The 19,278-nt window shown below is 31.8% G+C and overlaps 1 protein-coding gene across 2 annotated transcripts in view; it reads right to left on the reverse strand.

Moving 5' to 3' along the window:
* LOC106117136 (CF transmembrane conductance regulator) overlaps positions 1–13,100 on the reverse strand; it is a 30,642-nt gene extending 17,542 nt beyond the window's left edge. For both annotated transcript variants that reach the window (XM_013311251.1, XM_013311250.1), the window contains exon 1: positions 12,628–13,100. In XM_013311251.1, the coding sequence (XP_013166705.1) occupies positions 12,628–12,851 (224 nt within the window). In that variant the 5' untranslated portion in view covers positions 12,852–13,100. The remainder of the gene's footprint in view (positions 1–12,627) is intronic.
* Positions 13,101–19,278: the final 6,178 nt, after the last annotated feature.

Here is a 19,278-nt window from a genome sequence, read left to right on the forward strand (position 1 = left end):
CCAAAAGTTATGTAAAAAAATCGTTGTTGTTGATAATAATAATTTATCATAGTTGTATTTATATTGTTTTACTTTTATATCGAAAAACGGAACGTACCAAAACTACATGATCCGTTCGGGAAAAGGGCTTTGGGATAAATACGGACTGTTGGGCCCGCGAAGTTGTTCCCGTGAAACACTGTATTTGGGTGTCATTTTTATGCTAATTAAGGCTTTTTATTTTACTTAAACATATAAAATGGCCATTGAAGATGACGAACTATGGTTTTGAGTTTCGCGGTTCACTAGTAGGTAAGCGCCTCTATTTTTATTCTCCCGTACAAGCGGGTAGTTAGAAATCCCTGACCGCTATGTTCGGGCGCGGGACCTGAGGGGGCGTGTACGGGGAAGGCAGTGAGTCGACAGTTGAGAGTCAGCATCTGATTGAGAGATAGACACCGACAGAGTGCCCAGATACCTGCAGGCTCTGAACGAGACATCGAGTTGGTAAGTGTCACTTAATCTATCTACAATATTTCGCCAACCCTTTCAATACGGAGTCTAAGGGCGGTTGTACCATGTTACCCCAATTTGTACCGTACAGCACAGAAACTATATAAAAAAATTATAAATATGTTAGTAGTAGAATCACATAATATAGACTTTTTTGTTTTAATTTGCGTGTTAGGCTAGAAATTTCTACTTTTTATTAGTACGTTAGGGTTTATTGCTGTGAATTATTGTGAATTGAATATTTCACAGCATAACAATAAATAAAAAAACATTCATGTACAATTAACTTGAATGAATAAATTATTATTTAATTAATCTTAAAAGTCATAATAAAGAATCACAATAAGCAAAAAACGTTGAGTAATTCAGTTTTACAAACATAAAAACATGTTTCAGTAGTACAAGCATTAATTTTAATTGGTTTTGTTCTGTTAGGTTTTTAATCAAACAATTTTTTGCACGGTATAATATTTTTTGTATCTTTAACATGAGGAAGTTAAAGTAGGAAGTGCAAAATATACTTTGAACTTTCAAAATCGTTTATGTTTTTAAAAGTGGAATATTTAAAAAAAAGTCCAATATTTCCCTTTCTATACAATTTTTAAAATATTTTTTATCAAATTGATTTGCTGCGTTTGTTTTATCTATAGTGATGCCGTCTATCGATGTTTCGCCTTGTCCTTATTTTGGCTTGACGCGTTGCATTTTCACAATCCAGCTAATTGTTATTAATTACTATTGCAAGACGCTGTGTCGTGCCACAACTTCTGGTGGCAACGTTGTTCATTGTATTGAGTTTTAATACGTGTTTACATTGAGAGAAATGAATGATGAATTGTTAGAATAATCGAAGGGCTAAAAGAGCATATTTTATTACACATTGCATTAAAGAAGTGAGCTTTAGTTCATTGTGTTTTATATTAAAACTAATTATGTCGCTTTTAGTAACTAAACCCTATTTAAAATATACACAATTATTATTTACCAATATTTATATTCCATTAAAATTCAGTATTATTTAAATTAAGAATATTATGGTTCCAGTAGTCAAAATATTTACTTAATATTAACATCGTATTATTCCAATTTTTCGATGATTTAATTTGTTTATGTGAAGACTTTCATTTATGTCAGTTTAACATCATAGTTGGCATGTGGTGCCACGCGGTGCTATGTGGCTCAAGGGCGCAGCGCCAGAGTAGTAAAATTACAGAGGAAACCGAACTTACTATCGTGACAAATAATACTATGTTTATGTATATGCCACCTGCAAGTCTTGAAAGCTGCCCGTTTATAATTTACCTAGTCAAATTGTGTACAATCAGCAAATTGCAAATCAAACAAACAAATGCATTCACAAAATGGCGTTATATATTTCGTTATATAGTTATATACTGCTCGCTCGCATTGTTTAGGAAGTGTTGAAATATAATACAAATATAACATATTTTGTTAATAAATTCGTTCGATATGTTGTACAATTTGTCTAGTTAAATTCCAAACTGGCGGTATTCACGATTCGCCGGTGACGAATATGTGAAGCAGGACATTAACACTCTTGTCACTTATCGTCAAGTAACAGCCTGCTATTTTTTTGCTTTGGAATTACGTTAAACTTAAGTTAATGACTAAAACAGATAATATTAAGCATCTTTTACTTTATGCGTTCCTTTTCATATTAAAAAAGATAAATTCAAATGTCATGTTTATTTTTTCCCCTAGAAATAGTTGCATAATTTTGTAAAAGCACCAGTAAATTTTCATATCCTGCACATGTTGACACAAATAATAAAAATCTCCTTCAAAACTCGATTCCAGAGGTGACTTATTCCTGTTTACGCTTTAATGTCAAAGATATATACAAATTATTATTTTAAATGTTTACTTTTTTAGATAATAATAAAGCAGGTTTTGTTACCTTTGCTATTTTCTAGGTCATAATTTTTCTCAGAGTGAAATATTTTCTAAGTTTTAATTTCCTTAGATATTAAATATTTAGATAACATCTTATATCAGCCTTTATGTTATGGATTAATTCATTTTAATTCTTTTTTGTAAAAAAATTTTTACGTTGACCTTTTTTATACTATGGTTGAAAACTTAAAGTCGTGTTGGACGTGTTTAGATTTTTTAGTAAGAATAAAGAAGTAAACATTCGAATATATTGAAGGCTGTGGGTCCGTTAGCTAAAGCTCATGGTAGAGTATCGATATAATAGTTAGAAATAATTTATATTACTTTATTTGATGCAAATGCAATTTCTACAAAAAGTGCATACATTTACAATGCTTTTAGTTTCCAAAATATGTATGCTTCTGACGAATACGTGAATACGTATAATTGAAAACAAAGGCGAACATACACAACTGTCAAAAGTATGGTAAATTTATATATATTAATGCAGCTAACTGTACTTAAAGTTTAGAAGCTTTTTGCAACTACAGGAAATGTTAACCGGGATTTGTTTTGAGTGTAATTAATTTTATAACAATCAGCAACGTATTCAAACAATGTTCGAATTGAAATCTGTTGAACGATTGTTAATGTGTTATATATTGTGTGTGCAAGTCAAAGCAATCCGTGAATGACATTGTATTCGTGTTAACAGTTTACATAATTACCATGTTGGTGTGCGGGGAACGTGACTCATGCCGATGACAGGCGAAGGAATAAAGAGTAGATGCAGAGTTAAGTGACAGACAGGATACTTAAATAAAACGTCTCATTGATAATATCCGCGGATGTATCGTGCGTGCATTGCTATGACGATTCGCCTGGGAAAGCACCGAAATATCTATTGACTATTGGTTAGCACTATTATTAATAATAAACTTTAATATTTAATATGTAGCTTTTGTAAAAAGAAAAATCTTAATTAGTAGTCTAAGTACTCGTTTAGAATATGTTTTACATCTATGCCTTAATTTAATGAGTATAATTTAGCCGTTCTGGAGATATCTTCTAACAAATTCATCTAAACTTTCGCATTTATAATATTAGTAAGAACTAAAGTGATACTTCTATTAATACATATTACGTCTCAGTTTTGACAAAGAGAATTAGAGATGCGACAACGGAGACAAAGAAATTCAAATGACAAGAATCACAACAAAGCACTACAAGTTTACCTGGGTTACTACTCCGATTAGTTCTGTCAGATAATATGTAATAGCTTCTTAGGCATAGAAGTATGATAAGGATATTGTGCAAGTTTTTTGACATTTACAGGGGCGCTAGTGAGCTATCATGATTTAGACTTGTGCCCACCGGGACAGATAACTTTGTAGTCCTATGATAACATTGTTTTCCCTTGACATTAAACTAATCTGTTCGCCGATTAATTGGTTTAACGTTACTTATCATGATTATTTAGATTAAATAAAAATTAATAAAACATTTACTAATAATATGTAATTATCTTACAATAATTGGATCGATTATAAATAAAATGTTTTTCCCGTCTCACCTGTGAGTAACGTATGCGGTTTTACGCAATGCCACGTTTAATGCAAATGAGTCCAAGATTATTGATAGTTAGAAACACGTGTACTAATGTATCTTATTCACACTTTATGCGGTTTAAATCGCTAAATAATCGATCATTACCAAAGCTTTAATGTTCTAAGTACTACGTTCGTTTAATATTGAAGAAAAGTCAGTTTTATGATTAAAATTGTTTATATTACAAACTTTATAAATATTAAATTGAATAGCACTACAATGCCGAGCTGATATTTATATGCACGCAACAAACTTGAATCACGAGATGTGAATAATAAATAATTATTAGTGACATCCCTAGAGAGATGCTCAGACTTACGTATGAATAGAATTACTAAATGTTTACCAAGGACTTTCCTTAGTGACTATAAGTGCGACGGTAAGACCGACAAAAATTGTAATAAAGCACCAACATTGTTTATTCGATCTATAACTACTATTGATTATATAGGTTTAAATTTACTTTTAAATTAGGATTACATGCAATTTTTTCTCCTTTTTCTGCCAACTTTTTGTACCATTGACGGAACTTCGTATGCTGGGTCCTAACATGTTTCAAGGTCATGGGGATCACCGTAGGTAATTTTAACCGTACATCAAAAAGTAAAAGCAATAGCCTTTATGTTACGTACGAGTATGCGCAAACGTGACCTCTATGCATCGTACAATTAGATATCCGCAACCAATGTAAGGCGAATGTCTAAATATTTGCCAAGGTTTCAAAACATAATATAATTTTTTCCGTAACTAACGAATTATGAGCATACTATGTTAATAAGCTGACATGAAATAGACTTCTATCTATTAAGATTAAGAAGTCATATGTAATATAGTATAATGTACTTTAGATCATTCTAATAATATAATAAAAATGCGAATGTTTAGATGGATGTTTGTCTAAAGGTACCTCTGGAACGACGCTACTGATATTTATGAAATTTGACACATAGGAAGAACACATAGGTTTATTAAGATTTTTTTAATTCCGCGCAGACGGTGTCGCGGGCGATAGCAAGCTACTGGACACTTCGGCCTGTGACGTCATAGTAGTAACAAATTGACATATAAATACCATTAAACTAGTATGATAGGCATTAATGTAAGTTAAGATATTTTGTTAGCATTGGCGACAATATTGAGCCGTAGTTCGCGTGGCAAAGCGACACGCGACGTTGCGGCATTGCTGCAAGCATTGTTTGCAACTACTTAGATCAAATGATGAAACTCCTCACACAAATTGCCTTGGATCAGGATAAAGAACTCGCTGAATTAGTCAATTGAAATAATTAATGATTTAATTCACGGCTCTTTAATTCATAATTACCTTAAATAGATATCGAATTTAAACTTATTATTTAATAGATGCCTCGTAATTATATTAGATTTTTTCGCAAAGCCAACAACAACCAAGCCAAGCCAAAAACAACATTCATATTTCATTATAAAAACTAGCACGAATCCATCCGCGCGAAATGAAAAAAATAATTAGTAGCCTATGTATTCTTCCAGGCTATGTTCTACATCTATCCCAAATTCTAGCAAGATCCAAGCTGCCGTTCTGAGGATACCTTAAAAAAAACATCCATCCATCCACGCGTCCAAACATTCGCATTTATAATATTAGTAAGATGTAGTTTGAACTCTTTTTGTCATTTACTGCACAGTTATTGCAGTATGTATATTATATCTGTCAAGCACTTGATTACCTACATCGTACTTGGCCTTTGGTATTTAATATAATTATTGGCAACCACGAGTCGTATACGTTACATACTGCAAGTGGTGACTAAGCTTCCAATAGCATTATGTTGTGTACGTAAGATATATGTTTACAAGTCGTGAGTCTCCTTGATTAATACATCCCATTCTCACAGATTCTAGGCCTTTGTGTATTGTTCGCCTCCCGCGAACTGACCGATGTCACTTCGACTCGACGACGGTCGGCCGTCGGCCGTCGCGGTCTCTCTGGCGGCCGTCATCTCGGCTGACATAACGGCAACTTCGTGTACGGACACTCGTTAAACAGCTACTTAAGCACACATTTAACCATTGAACATATTGACCGTTTAGGGCTGTGTCACACGATCATTCCATTACGCCTTACATAAAAAGTAGATACAAAAGTGATGATATAAAATATATTTTTTATTGATGTTTTATAGAATGACAACTCCTTGTTTTTATTTCCGGCATTGTTGATAGGTAATGGCCGTTATTAACCTTTAACGTTTTCTCAACCTTTTGAAATTATTCACCCTGGTTTTTATAAAAAACAAACTGTATTGTATGAATGCAATTTAAAATAAATTTCTCGAGTCAGACACAATCGTAATTGTAACGTGTTTCAGTTTGGTCTTTTAGTTAAAAACAATAATTAGTTTTTATCGTGTTCGTATTGTTTAGTAATCGAGTGGGAAATAATTAATTTATATTTAAATTAAATTCAAGTCATTTAACAATGTAATCTAATAATAAAATAACTAAAACGAAAACAATTAAAACAAATAAAAAATTTATATTTAAACATAGCAAAAAGTTTTAATGCAAAGAAAAAAATAATTTATTCAGTAGGTATTATTACGGAGCTGGTAAAAGTTGATTCGTTCCAATTATTGTTAGATAAATATAAACCAACTTTGGAACGTATTTAGAGAACGTATGAGACAAAGGTGTTAATTGTTTTCATGTTTCTGGGAAATCCCTTCAATTAGAACGCACATATGGCGACATCGGTTAGCGACATCGTTAATAGATTTTAACAAAGCAAGCTTTTAATTTGCATTTTTGGATTTTATTACATAAAATTATACCTGCAAGGAAAGGAAATTTTCAAATGTATTTAGTTCAGCTTCATTTCAATGCGGCAAATTGGGCATAAGAACGTATTACTACAATTTCACGTAAGTCGAGTGGGCGGGAACAGTGAGTCAAACTAGGACTTTGTTAATACTTCACCTTGTTTGGCGTACGGAAATTTTACAGTGTCATATTTCGCTTACACTTTTTATGTTAGAAAGCGGCAAGTGCAAGAGTGTTTTAGCGATAGTTAATATCATCGCAAACCAATAATATTCACAACAAAAACATGAGTTAATGACAAAGCATCCACATCATTCTAAAGGGAACGTAACAGCAGTATACAAAGGAAATGTTAGGGACGAACTGTTGTAAGATTTAAAAGTTTAATTATTTCCCTTGTATATTCAAAACTTTTCTTTAGTAAATCGTAAGTAAAATTCTAAAATTCCCGCTATGTACGTTACCACTTATCGCCGAAAATGGATAGCCGATTAGTAGAAGTCGAGAGTTGACTTAGAAAATAATAAAGAACCTGTTTATTTTTACATGTTTGTGATGCGTTTAGTCGAACGGGTCCAAAGTACCATCTGGAATTGGTTAATGACGGTCCGGTTCCTGTCGTACGAGATAGTAATCGAACAGTCTCTGACATACGAGCAGCGGCGGCGCGCGGCCCAATGGCAACCTTACACACAATTACCCCAAATGCGCTAAATTGAACAGGAAATCAGCTTAATCAACTACTAACAAACAAATTACATTCACGCTTAATAAATAGATAACTACATTTACTCTTAATTAATAATTACGAGATTTAAAAATACTTTGATTTTTACTTTAAGTCAGAAGCCCTTAATGGTTTGACGTACTAAAACCATGTCCTATTTACAACACGTAGCTCCCCGAAGCTTGGTCTTACCCCTGGAATGTTCTGGAGTATTCTGAAACGATGATAAATTACTGAATAACACAGACTTACTGCAGTGGATATTGATTATTAAACTTTATATTTATATAACATTTTATATATAAGTATATAGCCTACATGACAAAAGCGAGGTGTGACTCTCGATTACATGTTCAAATTCTACGAAACACTTGATCTGTATTAATTACTTTTTATCTTACTACGTTACTAGTATTATAAATGCGATTATTTGCAGGGGTGTATAGACTCATGGATGCATTTTTATTTGAAGGTATCTATATAGAACACACAGGCTACTAATTAAGTAATTTAATAATACCGCGCAGGCGGAGTCCCGGATAGTTAGTAAAACTATAATTGGTTAATTATTGATAATGAAAATAAATTTTATTTATTATTTTCCTGAAGTAAATATTACAAAAATTCCTAATTCCTTAGTAAATATTCGTTGTATTTTTCTCAGAGTTATAAACGATTTAGGGTTTCCGAGAATTACAAATACACTTTACATTTTTATTGTGACGCATATACGTTATTGAAACTAATTTGAACGTTCCTAAAAGGATGTATTCCGTACTTCCCAGAAACATGTTGAAAGGACAAGCGGTGGTGTCATATATTTTACTTTATCATTACTATTGTAAGTGCGAAAAAATCAAATTAAACTTCTAAACGCAAGAGTATTTTTGACATAACGTCATCTTCGAGATGTTAAAGTTAGATTTTTTATTTTTGCTTTATTATGAGATTTAAGTTGATTCATATCCAAAGAATTATTTTATATAAAGATAATTTGAATACAAAGCTACTGTATTACTTTTTGCAAAAAAGTAGTTAAAATAATCATTTTTCAAATAATAAACAGTTTTTAGTCGCAAAAACAAAAATTTATTTCTACCTGGTTTGGACTTAGGTATTGAATACAATGGTAAAAAAAAAACAGCGCAGTTGTTTGCTAAAATTAATCCCACCATATAGAGCCCGAGGGAAAAAGCGATCACGGACCTGTTCCCGGCTAATGAGCGAGCTATATAAAGTGTGCACCTAACATTATAATGTTTTATGTTATAAAAACGTGAATCCTTAAGGTAAACGCACCCCGCCACGGGTAATGTAATCGTTGCAAGTTTATAAATAGACTGGGGAGAAAGGAATTCGTTATACTTTTTTCTTTATCCCTTCGCGGTTACTTGTATTTATAAGAGAAACCATAGATATTTAAAAATAAACTTTAAAAGCCTTGCGTCCTATTATCAATACGTCATAACATACAGGAAAATATTGAACGTATTTTAAAAAATATATTGGATTTAATTCTAGTGAATTCGTTTTACCTCAGTTTTGTCTTGGTATTAAAAAATAAAAACTTAAAACCATAATAAAACAAATTTAATAGACAGCTTCTTAAGAACATTTAAAGAAAATTATTCCCATTGTTTTTCAAATGATATTGTTTGATTATCTACATAATAAAAAGTAATAATATGATCTTTTTTTCCAAATGTGTCATTATTTTTACCACGTAAAGCTCGCTACATACTTTAGGGATTTTACTGCACAGTTTTAATTGAAGATTCGAACTGTACAGTTCAAACTGAAAAAATATTAACTATCAGTTTTATTACACACGTCTTAACCGTTCAGTTCAAACTAAACGTATGAAATGGGCTTTATATCTTAAGCTAGAAAATTGGCAGCGACCTCGCACAACGTAATAATAATTTACTATGTCAGACATCAAATACCTAGGCCAATTTGACTGCAACTATGGCGAATTCTCCTGACCCGACGACTTATTGTAGTAGTTTAATTTGATTGTTCAAATAAAGATGTAGTGTAAACGTAGATGTGTGCATTTGGCAGTACTATCCCAAATAACGCATAGTCTCTGCTTACCCATCACGGTTACGGGCGTAAGTTGTTGTATGTTGTAAACTAATGAAATTCGTACAGCTTGTTTAGTATTATGTTTGTAATATACAAGACTGATCTTACATCACGAGATATAACCCTAGGAAACAAAATTTTACTAATAAATGCGAATGTTTATATGGATGAATCTTTGTTAGAAAGTATCTCCAGAACGGTTGCATGGATCTCGCTGAAATTTGGGATAGATATGGAAGTGAGAATAGCATCAAAGAATATTTTCATTCATAGTCAAAAATTATGTTTTTTTATTATTTCGCGCGGATGGATTTGCTTTGTCTGTCACCCGCCAGTAATAAATTAATTCCATAATTTAAATGCTCTTAAATTTTATCAATATTTATAAAATCTTTATAAATAGGAATGTTTTAATTTACAATAAAGTCAAGTTTGTATTGACGTGTGCATTGAATGTCATGACTGCAGGCAGGATTCAATGATAACAACTAATTATTCAATGGAGCGACTTTGGATTCCTTATAGCGATATCGGAATATATTTACCTGTTGTCTAGTAATCTAGATTAATAGAGTCACAATTCTTAGTAATTTGTAATAAAATACATATTAATATTAATTTAATCGACATTGTATGCATACATGTATTATTTATGGCATGATGTACACAAACTACAACATTACTAACATTTAGTTACACATATACTTTGAAAAATAAAAAGCCTTTTATAATCCGATGTCCATTCTTAAGGATTTACGACTCACCAAAATAAAAATAGAGCGTGCTTAATATACATATCTAAAATAAAATATTACAAAAAGATATAAAAAGTTTTTGTGAATTTAATTATTAAATGTACCTTAATTATCTTTAAATATTTAAACAATTTCTACACTTATCTTTCTATTTGCCTCATTAATTTTATGTTTATTTCGCTTATTTTTTGTTTTTATTTCCTTTCTAATGTACACATTTATACATATTAGTTTACCACAATAATAATAAAAGGTAATATTAAAAAAATATATATGTATTTAACAGTGGAAGATGCCAGCAACAACAGCTATTGTTGAGTAAAATACCACGACCAAACAAAAGACAGGTGTGAAGTGGAAGCAATTCCACGTTTCCATTAAATGTATGCCGGAGACCGAATTATAATCCTTTTTCCCTTCTAAGAAACGAGTAACCTTTTCTTATAAGGGAATGATAGAAAGGGAAGTGGACTTAAAGGAGGAGGGGACGTATAGGAAAGGGAAATATTTTCCTTCTGTGCGCCTTCTCTTCTGATGATGTAAGGTAGCTAACGCATCTGCAATAGTGAATGTCTATGGCCCGCTCTCCATTCGCTATTCCATTGAATTCAGGTAGCCGAATGCACGTTTGCCAGATTTAAAAAATAAAATAGTCTATGAGTTAAATTTACCGTACAAAAAGGTTGTAGTGTTATGCCAATAATGAAAAAGAGAAATCATTGTAACTTGTACGGACATAGGTGTCTAGTTAAAGCGGATTTAGTAGTCAAACAATCGATTGTCCGCTATCTGATTATCATAACATTATGTTTTATATGCCCGTTAATAACGAACGCAATTAAACTATTTTATTTTTGCACTTATTCTTTCCATGCAAGGGCTCATAAAATGTACCAATAAGTTTTTGAAGTTCTCGAATAGACATTTGGTATACTAAGAGCCGATCTTTGACTAGTTATCCATGATCTAATATCTAATTTATCTTTTATTCACAACCAAAGTAATCGGACAAAAGCATTTGTTACCTGCCGGTTTTTTCAAAGCGAATATATATGATATATGACAGAAAGACCCACCCATAGTCTTAGATTTATAGATTTCCTTACATATAATATGTTTACTGAATATATAAAATTTGACCCTGGTACATTTAAAGTTGATTTTTTTTCGATACAATTGTGACAGTTGTTGGATAATTTGTAAGACGCTACAAAAAGAAAACGTAAATATTTCATGTGATAATAAAAATTTTATTGGCATCTAAACGAGATTATTCAAACGTCTATTACTTACTACGTGAAAAATAAATTAATCGTGATTTTTTTGTGAAGACTAAAACGTACCCAAGGAAGATGTGCTTTTTTTAAAATATGAAATAAATAATATAAAAATTAATTTGTTTTCATCTAAGGTAAAAGGATGATGAAAATTCGAATAAAATTGGAAAAGTTATCTAAATGTAATGATTTTATTGCCTTTAGTGTTCAGGCTGTATAAGTCCCCCTGAGTTTATCGTTTTCAACTAAACGTTCTTTGTTAATTACCACAAGATATCAAAGGCATTACGAGCTTCCTGTTCTTGTAAAAAGGAAATGAAACAAATGTGTTTAGTAATTTGTAACAACATGAAATCGTGTCTCCTTCAGACATAATGGAAGAAAGAACGTTCATTTGTTTCTCCAAACTTTCGTATTAGTTTTTTTTTATTGGTAACAAAAGTAACAAAGGAAATAATTTGTAGAGGTTAAGAATTTCATTGGTTATTTTATTCTTTGTTAAGAAGGACGCAAGCTGGTTGAACGATAGTATACAACGACATGTTAATTCGTTTGTTTGCAGTAAACGTTACGTTTGAATAAGTTCTCAAAACAACTAAAAGAACCTGTGAACATCCACGTATAAGTTTATTTTTATTGTATCGTATACATCTTATTTTCAGATTTTCATAATACATTTCAACAATTGAATTTTTGTATTTTTATATTCAAAACGGTTAAGCAATTTTTTAAATATAGATTGTTATTGGAAAAGTGCATTCCATTTAAACTCAACAGTTTAAACCGGCTATAGAAACGACAAACAGACGTGGTGCACATACAAAATTATTATATGTTCAATGTATTGACTTGTAATACAATGTATTTTTAATTATTTATATTTACAAGGTCATATAAATTTATTATTATCAAAGTACTTATTAATTTTCAAAGGAAATTAACTAACAAAAAATATGATGAAAATAAAAGAAAAAGAAGTAACACTTACTTTTCCAAGCGATCGCCAAGTTTATTGGAGAGATGATTATCTTTGGGATTGGTAAGGTCGGAGTCGTAGAGGTCCCGCTTGTAGCCGCGCCAGAAGGTCGGCATCATCCAAACGAACCATGCTCGCGACACAGGATTCGCCCGCTTGTAGTTATTGCTTTTCTTTTCACGATTTTTCGGCGGTATTTTCTTGGGGTCGCTGGGGTCCTTGTTGCCACTGACCATTTTGTTTATTTTTTCAATGCTTTGTTATGAGCGAACAAAGAAAACGAAAATAATTTGTTAAGGGTACTCGAGTCCGAGAGTCAATAGCTCCAAACACGAAAACTTAGTGCAGTGCGGGATGCATCATCTTTTCGGGAGAATTTACAATGATAAGTCGCGTCGCTGGCGCCGGGGCGGGATGCGCATGCGCACAGCACAGCGCCTTGCAGGGACGACGCGGACGGAACGCTCACCTTTTGTCACTGACCGGCGCGCGCGTCGCCGACGCGTTTATATGAAGGCGGGTGGAGCGGCGCGGCGCCGGCGTCTTCGGTGCGGTGACGTCTCCAGCTCATCTCAGCCTCATTAACACTATTAACTCCACTCTGAGAGCTTTCGAAGCTACTTTTTCCGCTTCACCGGCTGAATACCAGAGTAACATTATACGTGGTCGTTTTGTAATTTTGTCGCAAGTCTAGACACAAACATTCTTGGTGTAGTCGCCACAGGGCAAATTATTACTTTATTTTTGCTTTTCACTCGCAGTCCGATCAACTTTATTCTAATACCTGCGTGACCTTAAAATGACTATATGACTTTATGCAAATAGTGATATATTGACCATTCTGCTGATGTCACAAATTTGGTTCAAAAGTTGTATGCGATTGTAACATTTTAAAGTTTGTCATTGTAAATACAAGATATAAAACAAAGTTAAGAATTTCTACACTGTATGTTTTCAAGTATCGTAGTTAAACATTATTTGTAGGAAAAATTTAAATTGTCAGTTCAGTGACCCTACCTGAATTTATGGATAGTCGTCCCGGAGACCTAATTTAATCCTCTTTCCCTTCCCACCCTTTTTCTTATAGGGAACGGATGGGAAGTGGAAGTGGACTTTCCGGATGAGAGGATGCATGTAAAGGTAAAATGTTTTCTTCCTGTGCATCCTCTCCTCCGTTGATTAAAGGTAGGCAACGCATATGCAATTGCGTATGTCTATGTATATGGCAACGGTCACTTCGCTATTTCAGCGATTTCAGGTGGCCGCTCGCTCGTTTGCCACCTTATGATAAAAAAAGAATATTTATATATCAAAACTAGCAAAATTCTAAAAAAAGAATAAGCGGAAAACTCAGTGAAAATTGGTACAATAACACCTTTATAAATTCATAGAAGTAGTAAAATTATCCGCATTTTCTGTAATTTATTTGTAATTAATTAGAGGAAGATTTAAGTCAGTCGTTGCATGATCTATACAATTATTGATTGTCATTGGATGTGACCTGATCGCGTTTAGTACAATCAAATTTAAAAATATGATAACACTAGCGGTCGCCTGCGGATCCGTCCGCGTGTCAATAAAAAATATATGATTAGTAGCCTATGTGTTCTTCCAGACTATGTTCTATGTGTATACCTAATTTCGAGATACATTTAAACAAACATTCATCCATCTAAACTTTCGCATTTATAATATTAGTAAGATTTAATCTAAGCATTGAACCGTTTCATTTTACATATGTGCATCTCTCATATATATTTCTTTTATTATTACTCTCTCTTTTGTAAGTAGGTGACTTTTATTGTGTTCAGTGTCTTTACTTTAACATTTTGTATTTTCGTCTTAAAAATTGTCTCTTCTCACCAGATGTGGTTCATAATGTACAATTAAATTTAAATCTTACTTCTTACTAATATTATAAATGGGAATTTTGGGATGGATGTTTGTTTGAAGGTATCTCCAGAATGGCTGAACGATTCTCGATGAAATTTATACATATAGAACATAGCCTGGAAGAACATATAGGCTACTAATTATGATTTTTTTTAATTCCGCGCGGACGGAGTCGCGTTCGACCACTAGTAATTTCATACTATTGATAATCAGTCGTTTGTTTATAATGTACGACGTCTGCGTTTTTGCAAGTATTTAGTTAACAACTAAGCTTTTTGTGCAGTACAATAAGATAATTTTAATGTAGCTAAAGCATGGCCGGGGATTTCTTATTATTTACGTCATATGTATCGTATAATCTTGTACACAAGAAAGGTAAAGTAGAATAATATTTAATTTTTATGTTCTTAAAAAAGAACAAACTAAAATATTGTGCAATGCCATGAAGATCGTGGTGGATAAACTACGTAATCTCATAAAAACCCTTGTTTCATGATTAAACTTTACTATTTTTAATTAATTTCTATTCCATAATGTTAAGGCGAGATGCAAAATGTGAGGAACCATTAAATTAAAAACTGTTTTAAAATAAGATGAAAGAAAATAAAAAAACAAGGGTATGCCAACATAACTTAAAATGGAAATTCGTAATTTCTGACAATCATTCTAAATTTAAAAAAAAGGTTGGCAGTTTTCTTTGTTATTAAAATACTGGCTTGATTAACACAAAGTTGCTCTAGACGAGACATATATTAGATATTTGAGTAGAATCAAAAGAAGATTCCATTGAGTGCGGACCGTCAGTGGGTCGATTCCGGTGGCATGTGATCACTGAGTAGTAGTGAGTTGAATTGTTATTGTAATGTGCAATGGGGTCGTCAGACGAAGCGATGACAATATGAGCTGCACAATACTAGGTATTTTATTGAAATCCCTCATCACGTTCCGGTTTATCTCAAGTACGAGTGAATTGCACTTTACTGCTTATTTTGATAAAATTGCAAACGTGTGATTGCTACTTATTGTATAATAGAAAGAAGTTGCAAAAGTTAAGAAGATTTTTTTATTGCTTTCTTTTGATTCTTTTTCCTCACTCATTGCATGTAAAACGTTAAATATGACGACTCCTAAATATAGGTCGGAATAAATATATCAAAGCTATAAACCCAATTACCAACATATATTTTGATATTAAAATTGTAAAAAAACATTTTATATATAATAAATACTTTTGTTTATCAAATAGTACTCATAATAAATTAAAACGTAATCAATTTTAGTTCTTGTTCAAGTTAAATGAAGACATTGAAAGGTGTTCAAGATTTTTGTATTTGAAAGTATCTTGGTAATTGCTCACGCGCACTGGCATTATTAAATGCAAACTGGAAAAATACCGAGACCCGGTAATGGTATTGGTTCTCAAGTAACGGATCTCCACTTGATTAATTTCGTACTCGATCTTCAAGTTCATCTGATTTGTTGAAGCAGTTGACAGTTTTGGATTTCACATAACGAGTTAATGCAGGTGTGATTTTAACTGTTCCAACTGTTGTAAAATAAACAATTGTATGTAATTAGCTGTCGCCCGCGACTTCGTCCGAGTGAAATAAAAAAAAAATCAGTAGCCTTCTTTAAGACTATGTTCTGTATGTGTGGCAAACTTCATTGACATCCATTTGGCTGTTCTGAGATACCTTCAAACAAACAAACATCCAACCATCCATCCAAACATTCGCAACATATTAGTAAGATTAAGTTTTGGCAAACTGATTACTATCTTTGAAACATGGCGGGAATAAAAAATATGTTTTTATGACTTAAATTTTCATCGCTTTTACCTATTGTGTCATAAGTATTTAGATCTTAGGTGTTGAGCTGATGTTTAATTTTTAACTTTCTTTAATCAAATGCAAAAATAATTTTGCGTTGTGGTTATTTTGATATGATTTTGTCGAAACAAACAGGTAAATTTTATGCGCTAATTGTATTAGCCTTATAAAGTTGTCAATTCGCAATCAAACAAATTGTTTTTGTACGAAATGTATCATCTTCTTCATTGTGTTGTCAAAATAATTCTTACGAATAGATGACTATTTATGGTGTGCGAAAAAGGGTAACTTTGTCGTTGTCATTAAGTTCCTTTTCTAGATAATGAAATAATATGAGTTCCAAGTAAACATAGCACACTTTGTGACGCAGTTGTTGCGCAATCTAGATTTCCTATGTTTTATGTTTTAATGAATATTTATATTAAATTGCTAGAAATACTATGCTTACTTATTTGTTAAGCGATAATGTACAGAGATATATTGACCTACGTAGCGTGAATACCCACGTTTACATTTGGTTAGTTTTTTTTTTTGCGAAAGAAGGAGACTAAGTTGACAGCAAAAGTGACCCTATTATTTCGAAAACTTATTTAAATAATTATGCAAATAGTATACTTATATTTTGTTTTTGATGTGGTAGAATTTGCGCCTAGTAAAATAAACTTTTCGTACATCTTTGTAAATAAATTACATAATCAATTTATATACTTCAAAGAACTTATAATTTAATATAAATTCGTGAATTTTGAAACAGTTGTAAAATATGAACATGTGTTCGCTGTTATTTTACAATTTGTTCTAAAAAAAACTTTCAGTCAACCTTACCAACGAGTTACTATTGTTTTTAAGTTTCTATGGATTTAAAGTTTATAAGAATCTTACAAACTTTAAGTTAGTAAAAACCGCGAAAGTTTAAAGATATCAATGGATGAATAAATATGCAACTAGATACATTTCTTAAAAGCTTTTCATTCCATTCATGGAACACAAATACGATGTTTGGTATAAACATCAATTTCAAACATAGTTACGATGATTCCCAATGGTTTATAAACTAGAGTTGATCCAGTTGAGACTAGAACGGACGGATGCCAACCTCACGTGGTATACGGAGCGTAGCTAACCTTGTGTTCGGACATCGCTTGCTGGGGCGCCAAGACGCTTGTTTTGAACAATCAACATTTGCAATATATTAGAAAAACAACCTAAATATTACTATCAGAAAAGAAAAATAATAATGGTTATTGATTTCTAATAGTAAATAATTATTTATAATTTGAAATGTTTGAAAATAGGTTCAGCTAATAAGTTAGAAGTCAGAACAAATTTTTAAGGTTCTAATTTTTTCAAAAGTATTAAAGGTCGCGATATAAAGTAATGTATTTTTTTAAATAATTAAAAAATATATATTATTTTTATTTAAATAAGTAAATGTTTATATTAAAATTAATATGTGACAAGCTTTTTAATATCGTGATTTATTATGTTCAGTTCTCAATGTAATTTAAATTAAAATCCTAAAACTTAGGACACATGCCTCCCTAAAGCCTTCTATATCATTAACGCATAATGCAGAGAAAGATAACGTTTGAGAAACAGCAAAAACAAGCTAATTACATTAAAGTATTACAAACATTTATTAAAAAATAATATAATAATAGTCATGCTGTCTTGCATTTTTTTATCATGGACATGTGATAGTACTTCTTAGAGTTATCAATTCCTAAAATGTGTTTTTAAGACTTAGCCTGTTTATAGTCCGTACTTATATTGCTAAGACTTATCTTAAGGTCAGTTAAAAGTCTTGGTTATGACGTAGTTTCATAATTAAACAAAAAAAATCTTTTGTCATATCGTCATACAATCAAAATAATAAAGAGTAAGTACCAAATATTCTTGGAAATAGTCAAACAACATAAACGCGTATGTTTTGAGTTGGATTTAAATCTCGAATATGAATTACTTGTAAGCATAAAAACGTGAAAACTTATATCTTTAGCGTGTTTCCAAGTTATGCATCGATGATTTTATTTATAAAGTTACATTAATTATCAACACTGCAGTAAAAAGATATAAAACGCAAATTCATGAAAAGGCCACAGAATACTAACATACTAAGTCCTATGCATTGTCTTATTATAGTGCGTCAAAATTCTCTGACCCGGTGGGATATTCACTGCTATCAATGTCTATAGTCTCTATATTTATCTCTTTCGTTGATACAGAGATGAAAAGTTAAAAGTAAAAATATTCTTTTTCAATAGAATAAGGTTTTGTATTATAGTCTTATTGTTAGGAAGATATTTTTTAAATTATATGACAATCAGCGGTTTTTTCCTTTTTAATCTAATTTCTACACACATTTTTCTGCTGCCCAAATATTGATTTCAAAATGTTCATTAAACTTATTTTAAAAACGGTTAGATAAAAGTTGCCTCACATAATAAGAAAATGCAAGCGTAATATTTATAATGCATGTAAATCAAGAAACCTGTTCAAGATGTTTAAAACTAGAAATAAGCGGCTAAATTTTATTATATCGTATAATAATAGCATGCCATAGCATACGTACACTTTGTCAGCATACATCAAATGTATGCACCATGTCTACATTGTGGGCATTTGAAAAAGCAGCCCAGCGCACCGACCGGTTTTATACTCGTGACTAGTGAGTGGAAACCAAAAACAAGACACTGCAGGCATTTTTGTCGTTTTTTAAATGGATAGGTAGCCAACAGCTGATATAGAAGTACTATATCGAAGCACTTCTTGAGGATATAACATAGAGCTGCGAATCTGACCAAATTGAAGAATAAAATGCGGTAAAGTAATTGAGATTAGTTAACAATATCAACACTTTATACATAATTCATTCATGGGGTAAGTATAAATGACTACTAGATCGGGAAAAGCCGATATGAATTCGAAAAATGGCGTTAAA

This window comes from Papilio xuthus, unplaced genomic scaffold, assembly GCF_000836235.2.
Source record: "Papilio xuthus unplaced genomic scaffold, Pxut_1.1 DF827680.1, whole genome shotgun sequence".
NCBI classification, from domain to species: domain Eukaryota; kingdom Metazoa; phylum Arthropoda; class Insecta; order Lepidoptera; family Papilionidae; genus Papilio; species Papilio xuthus.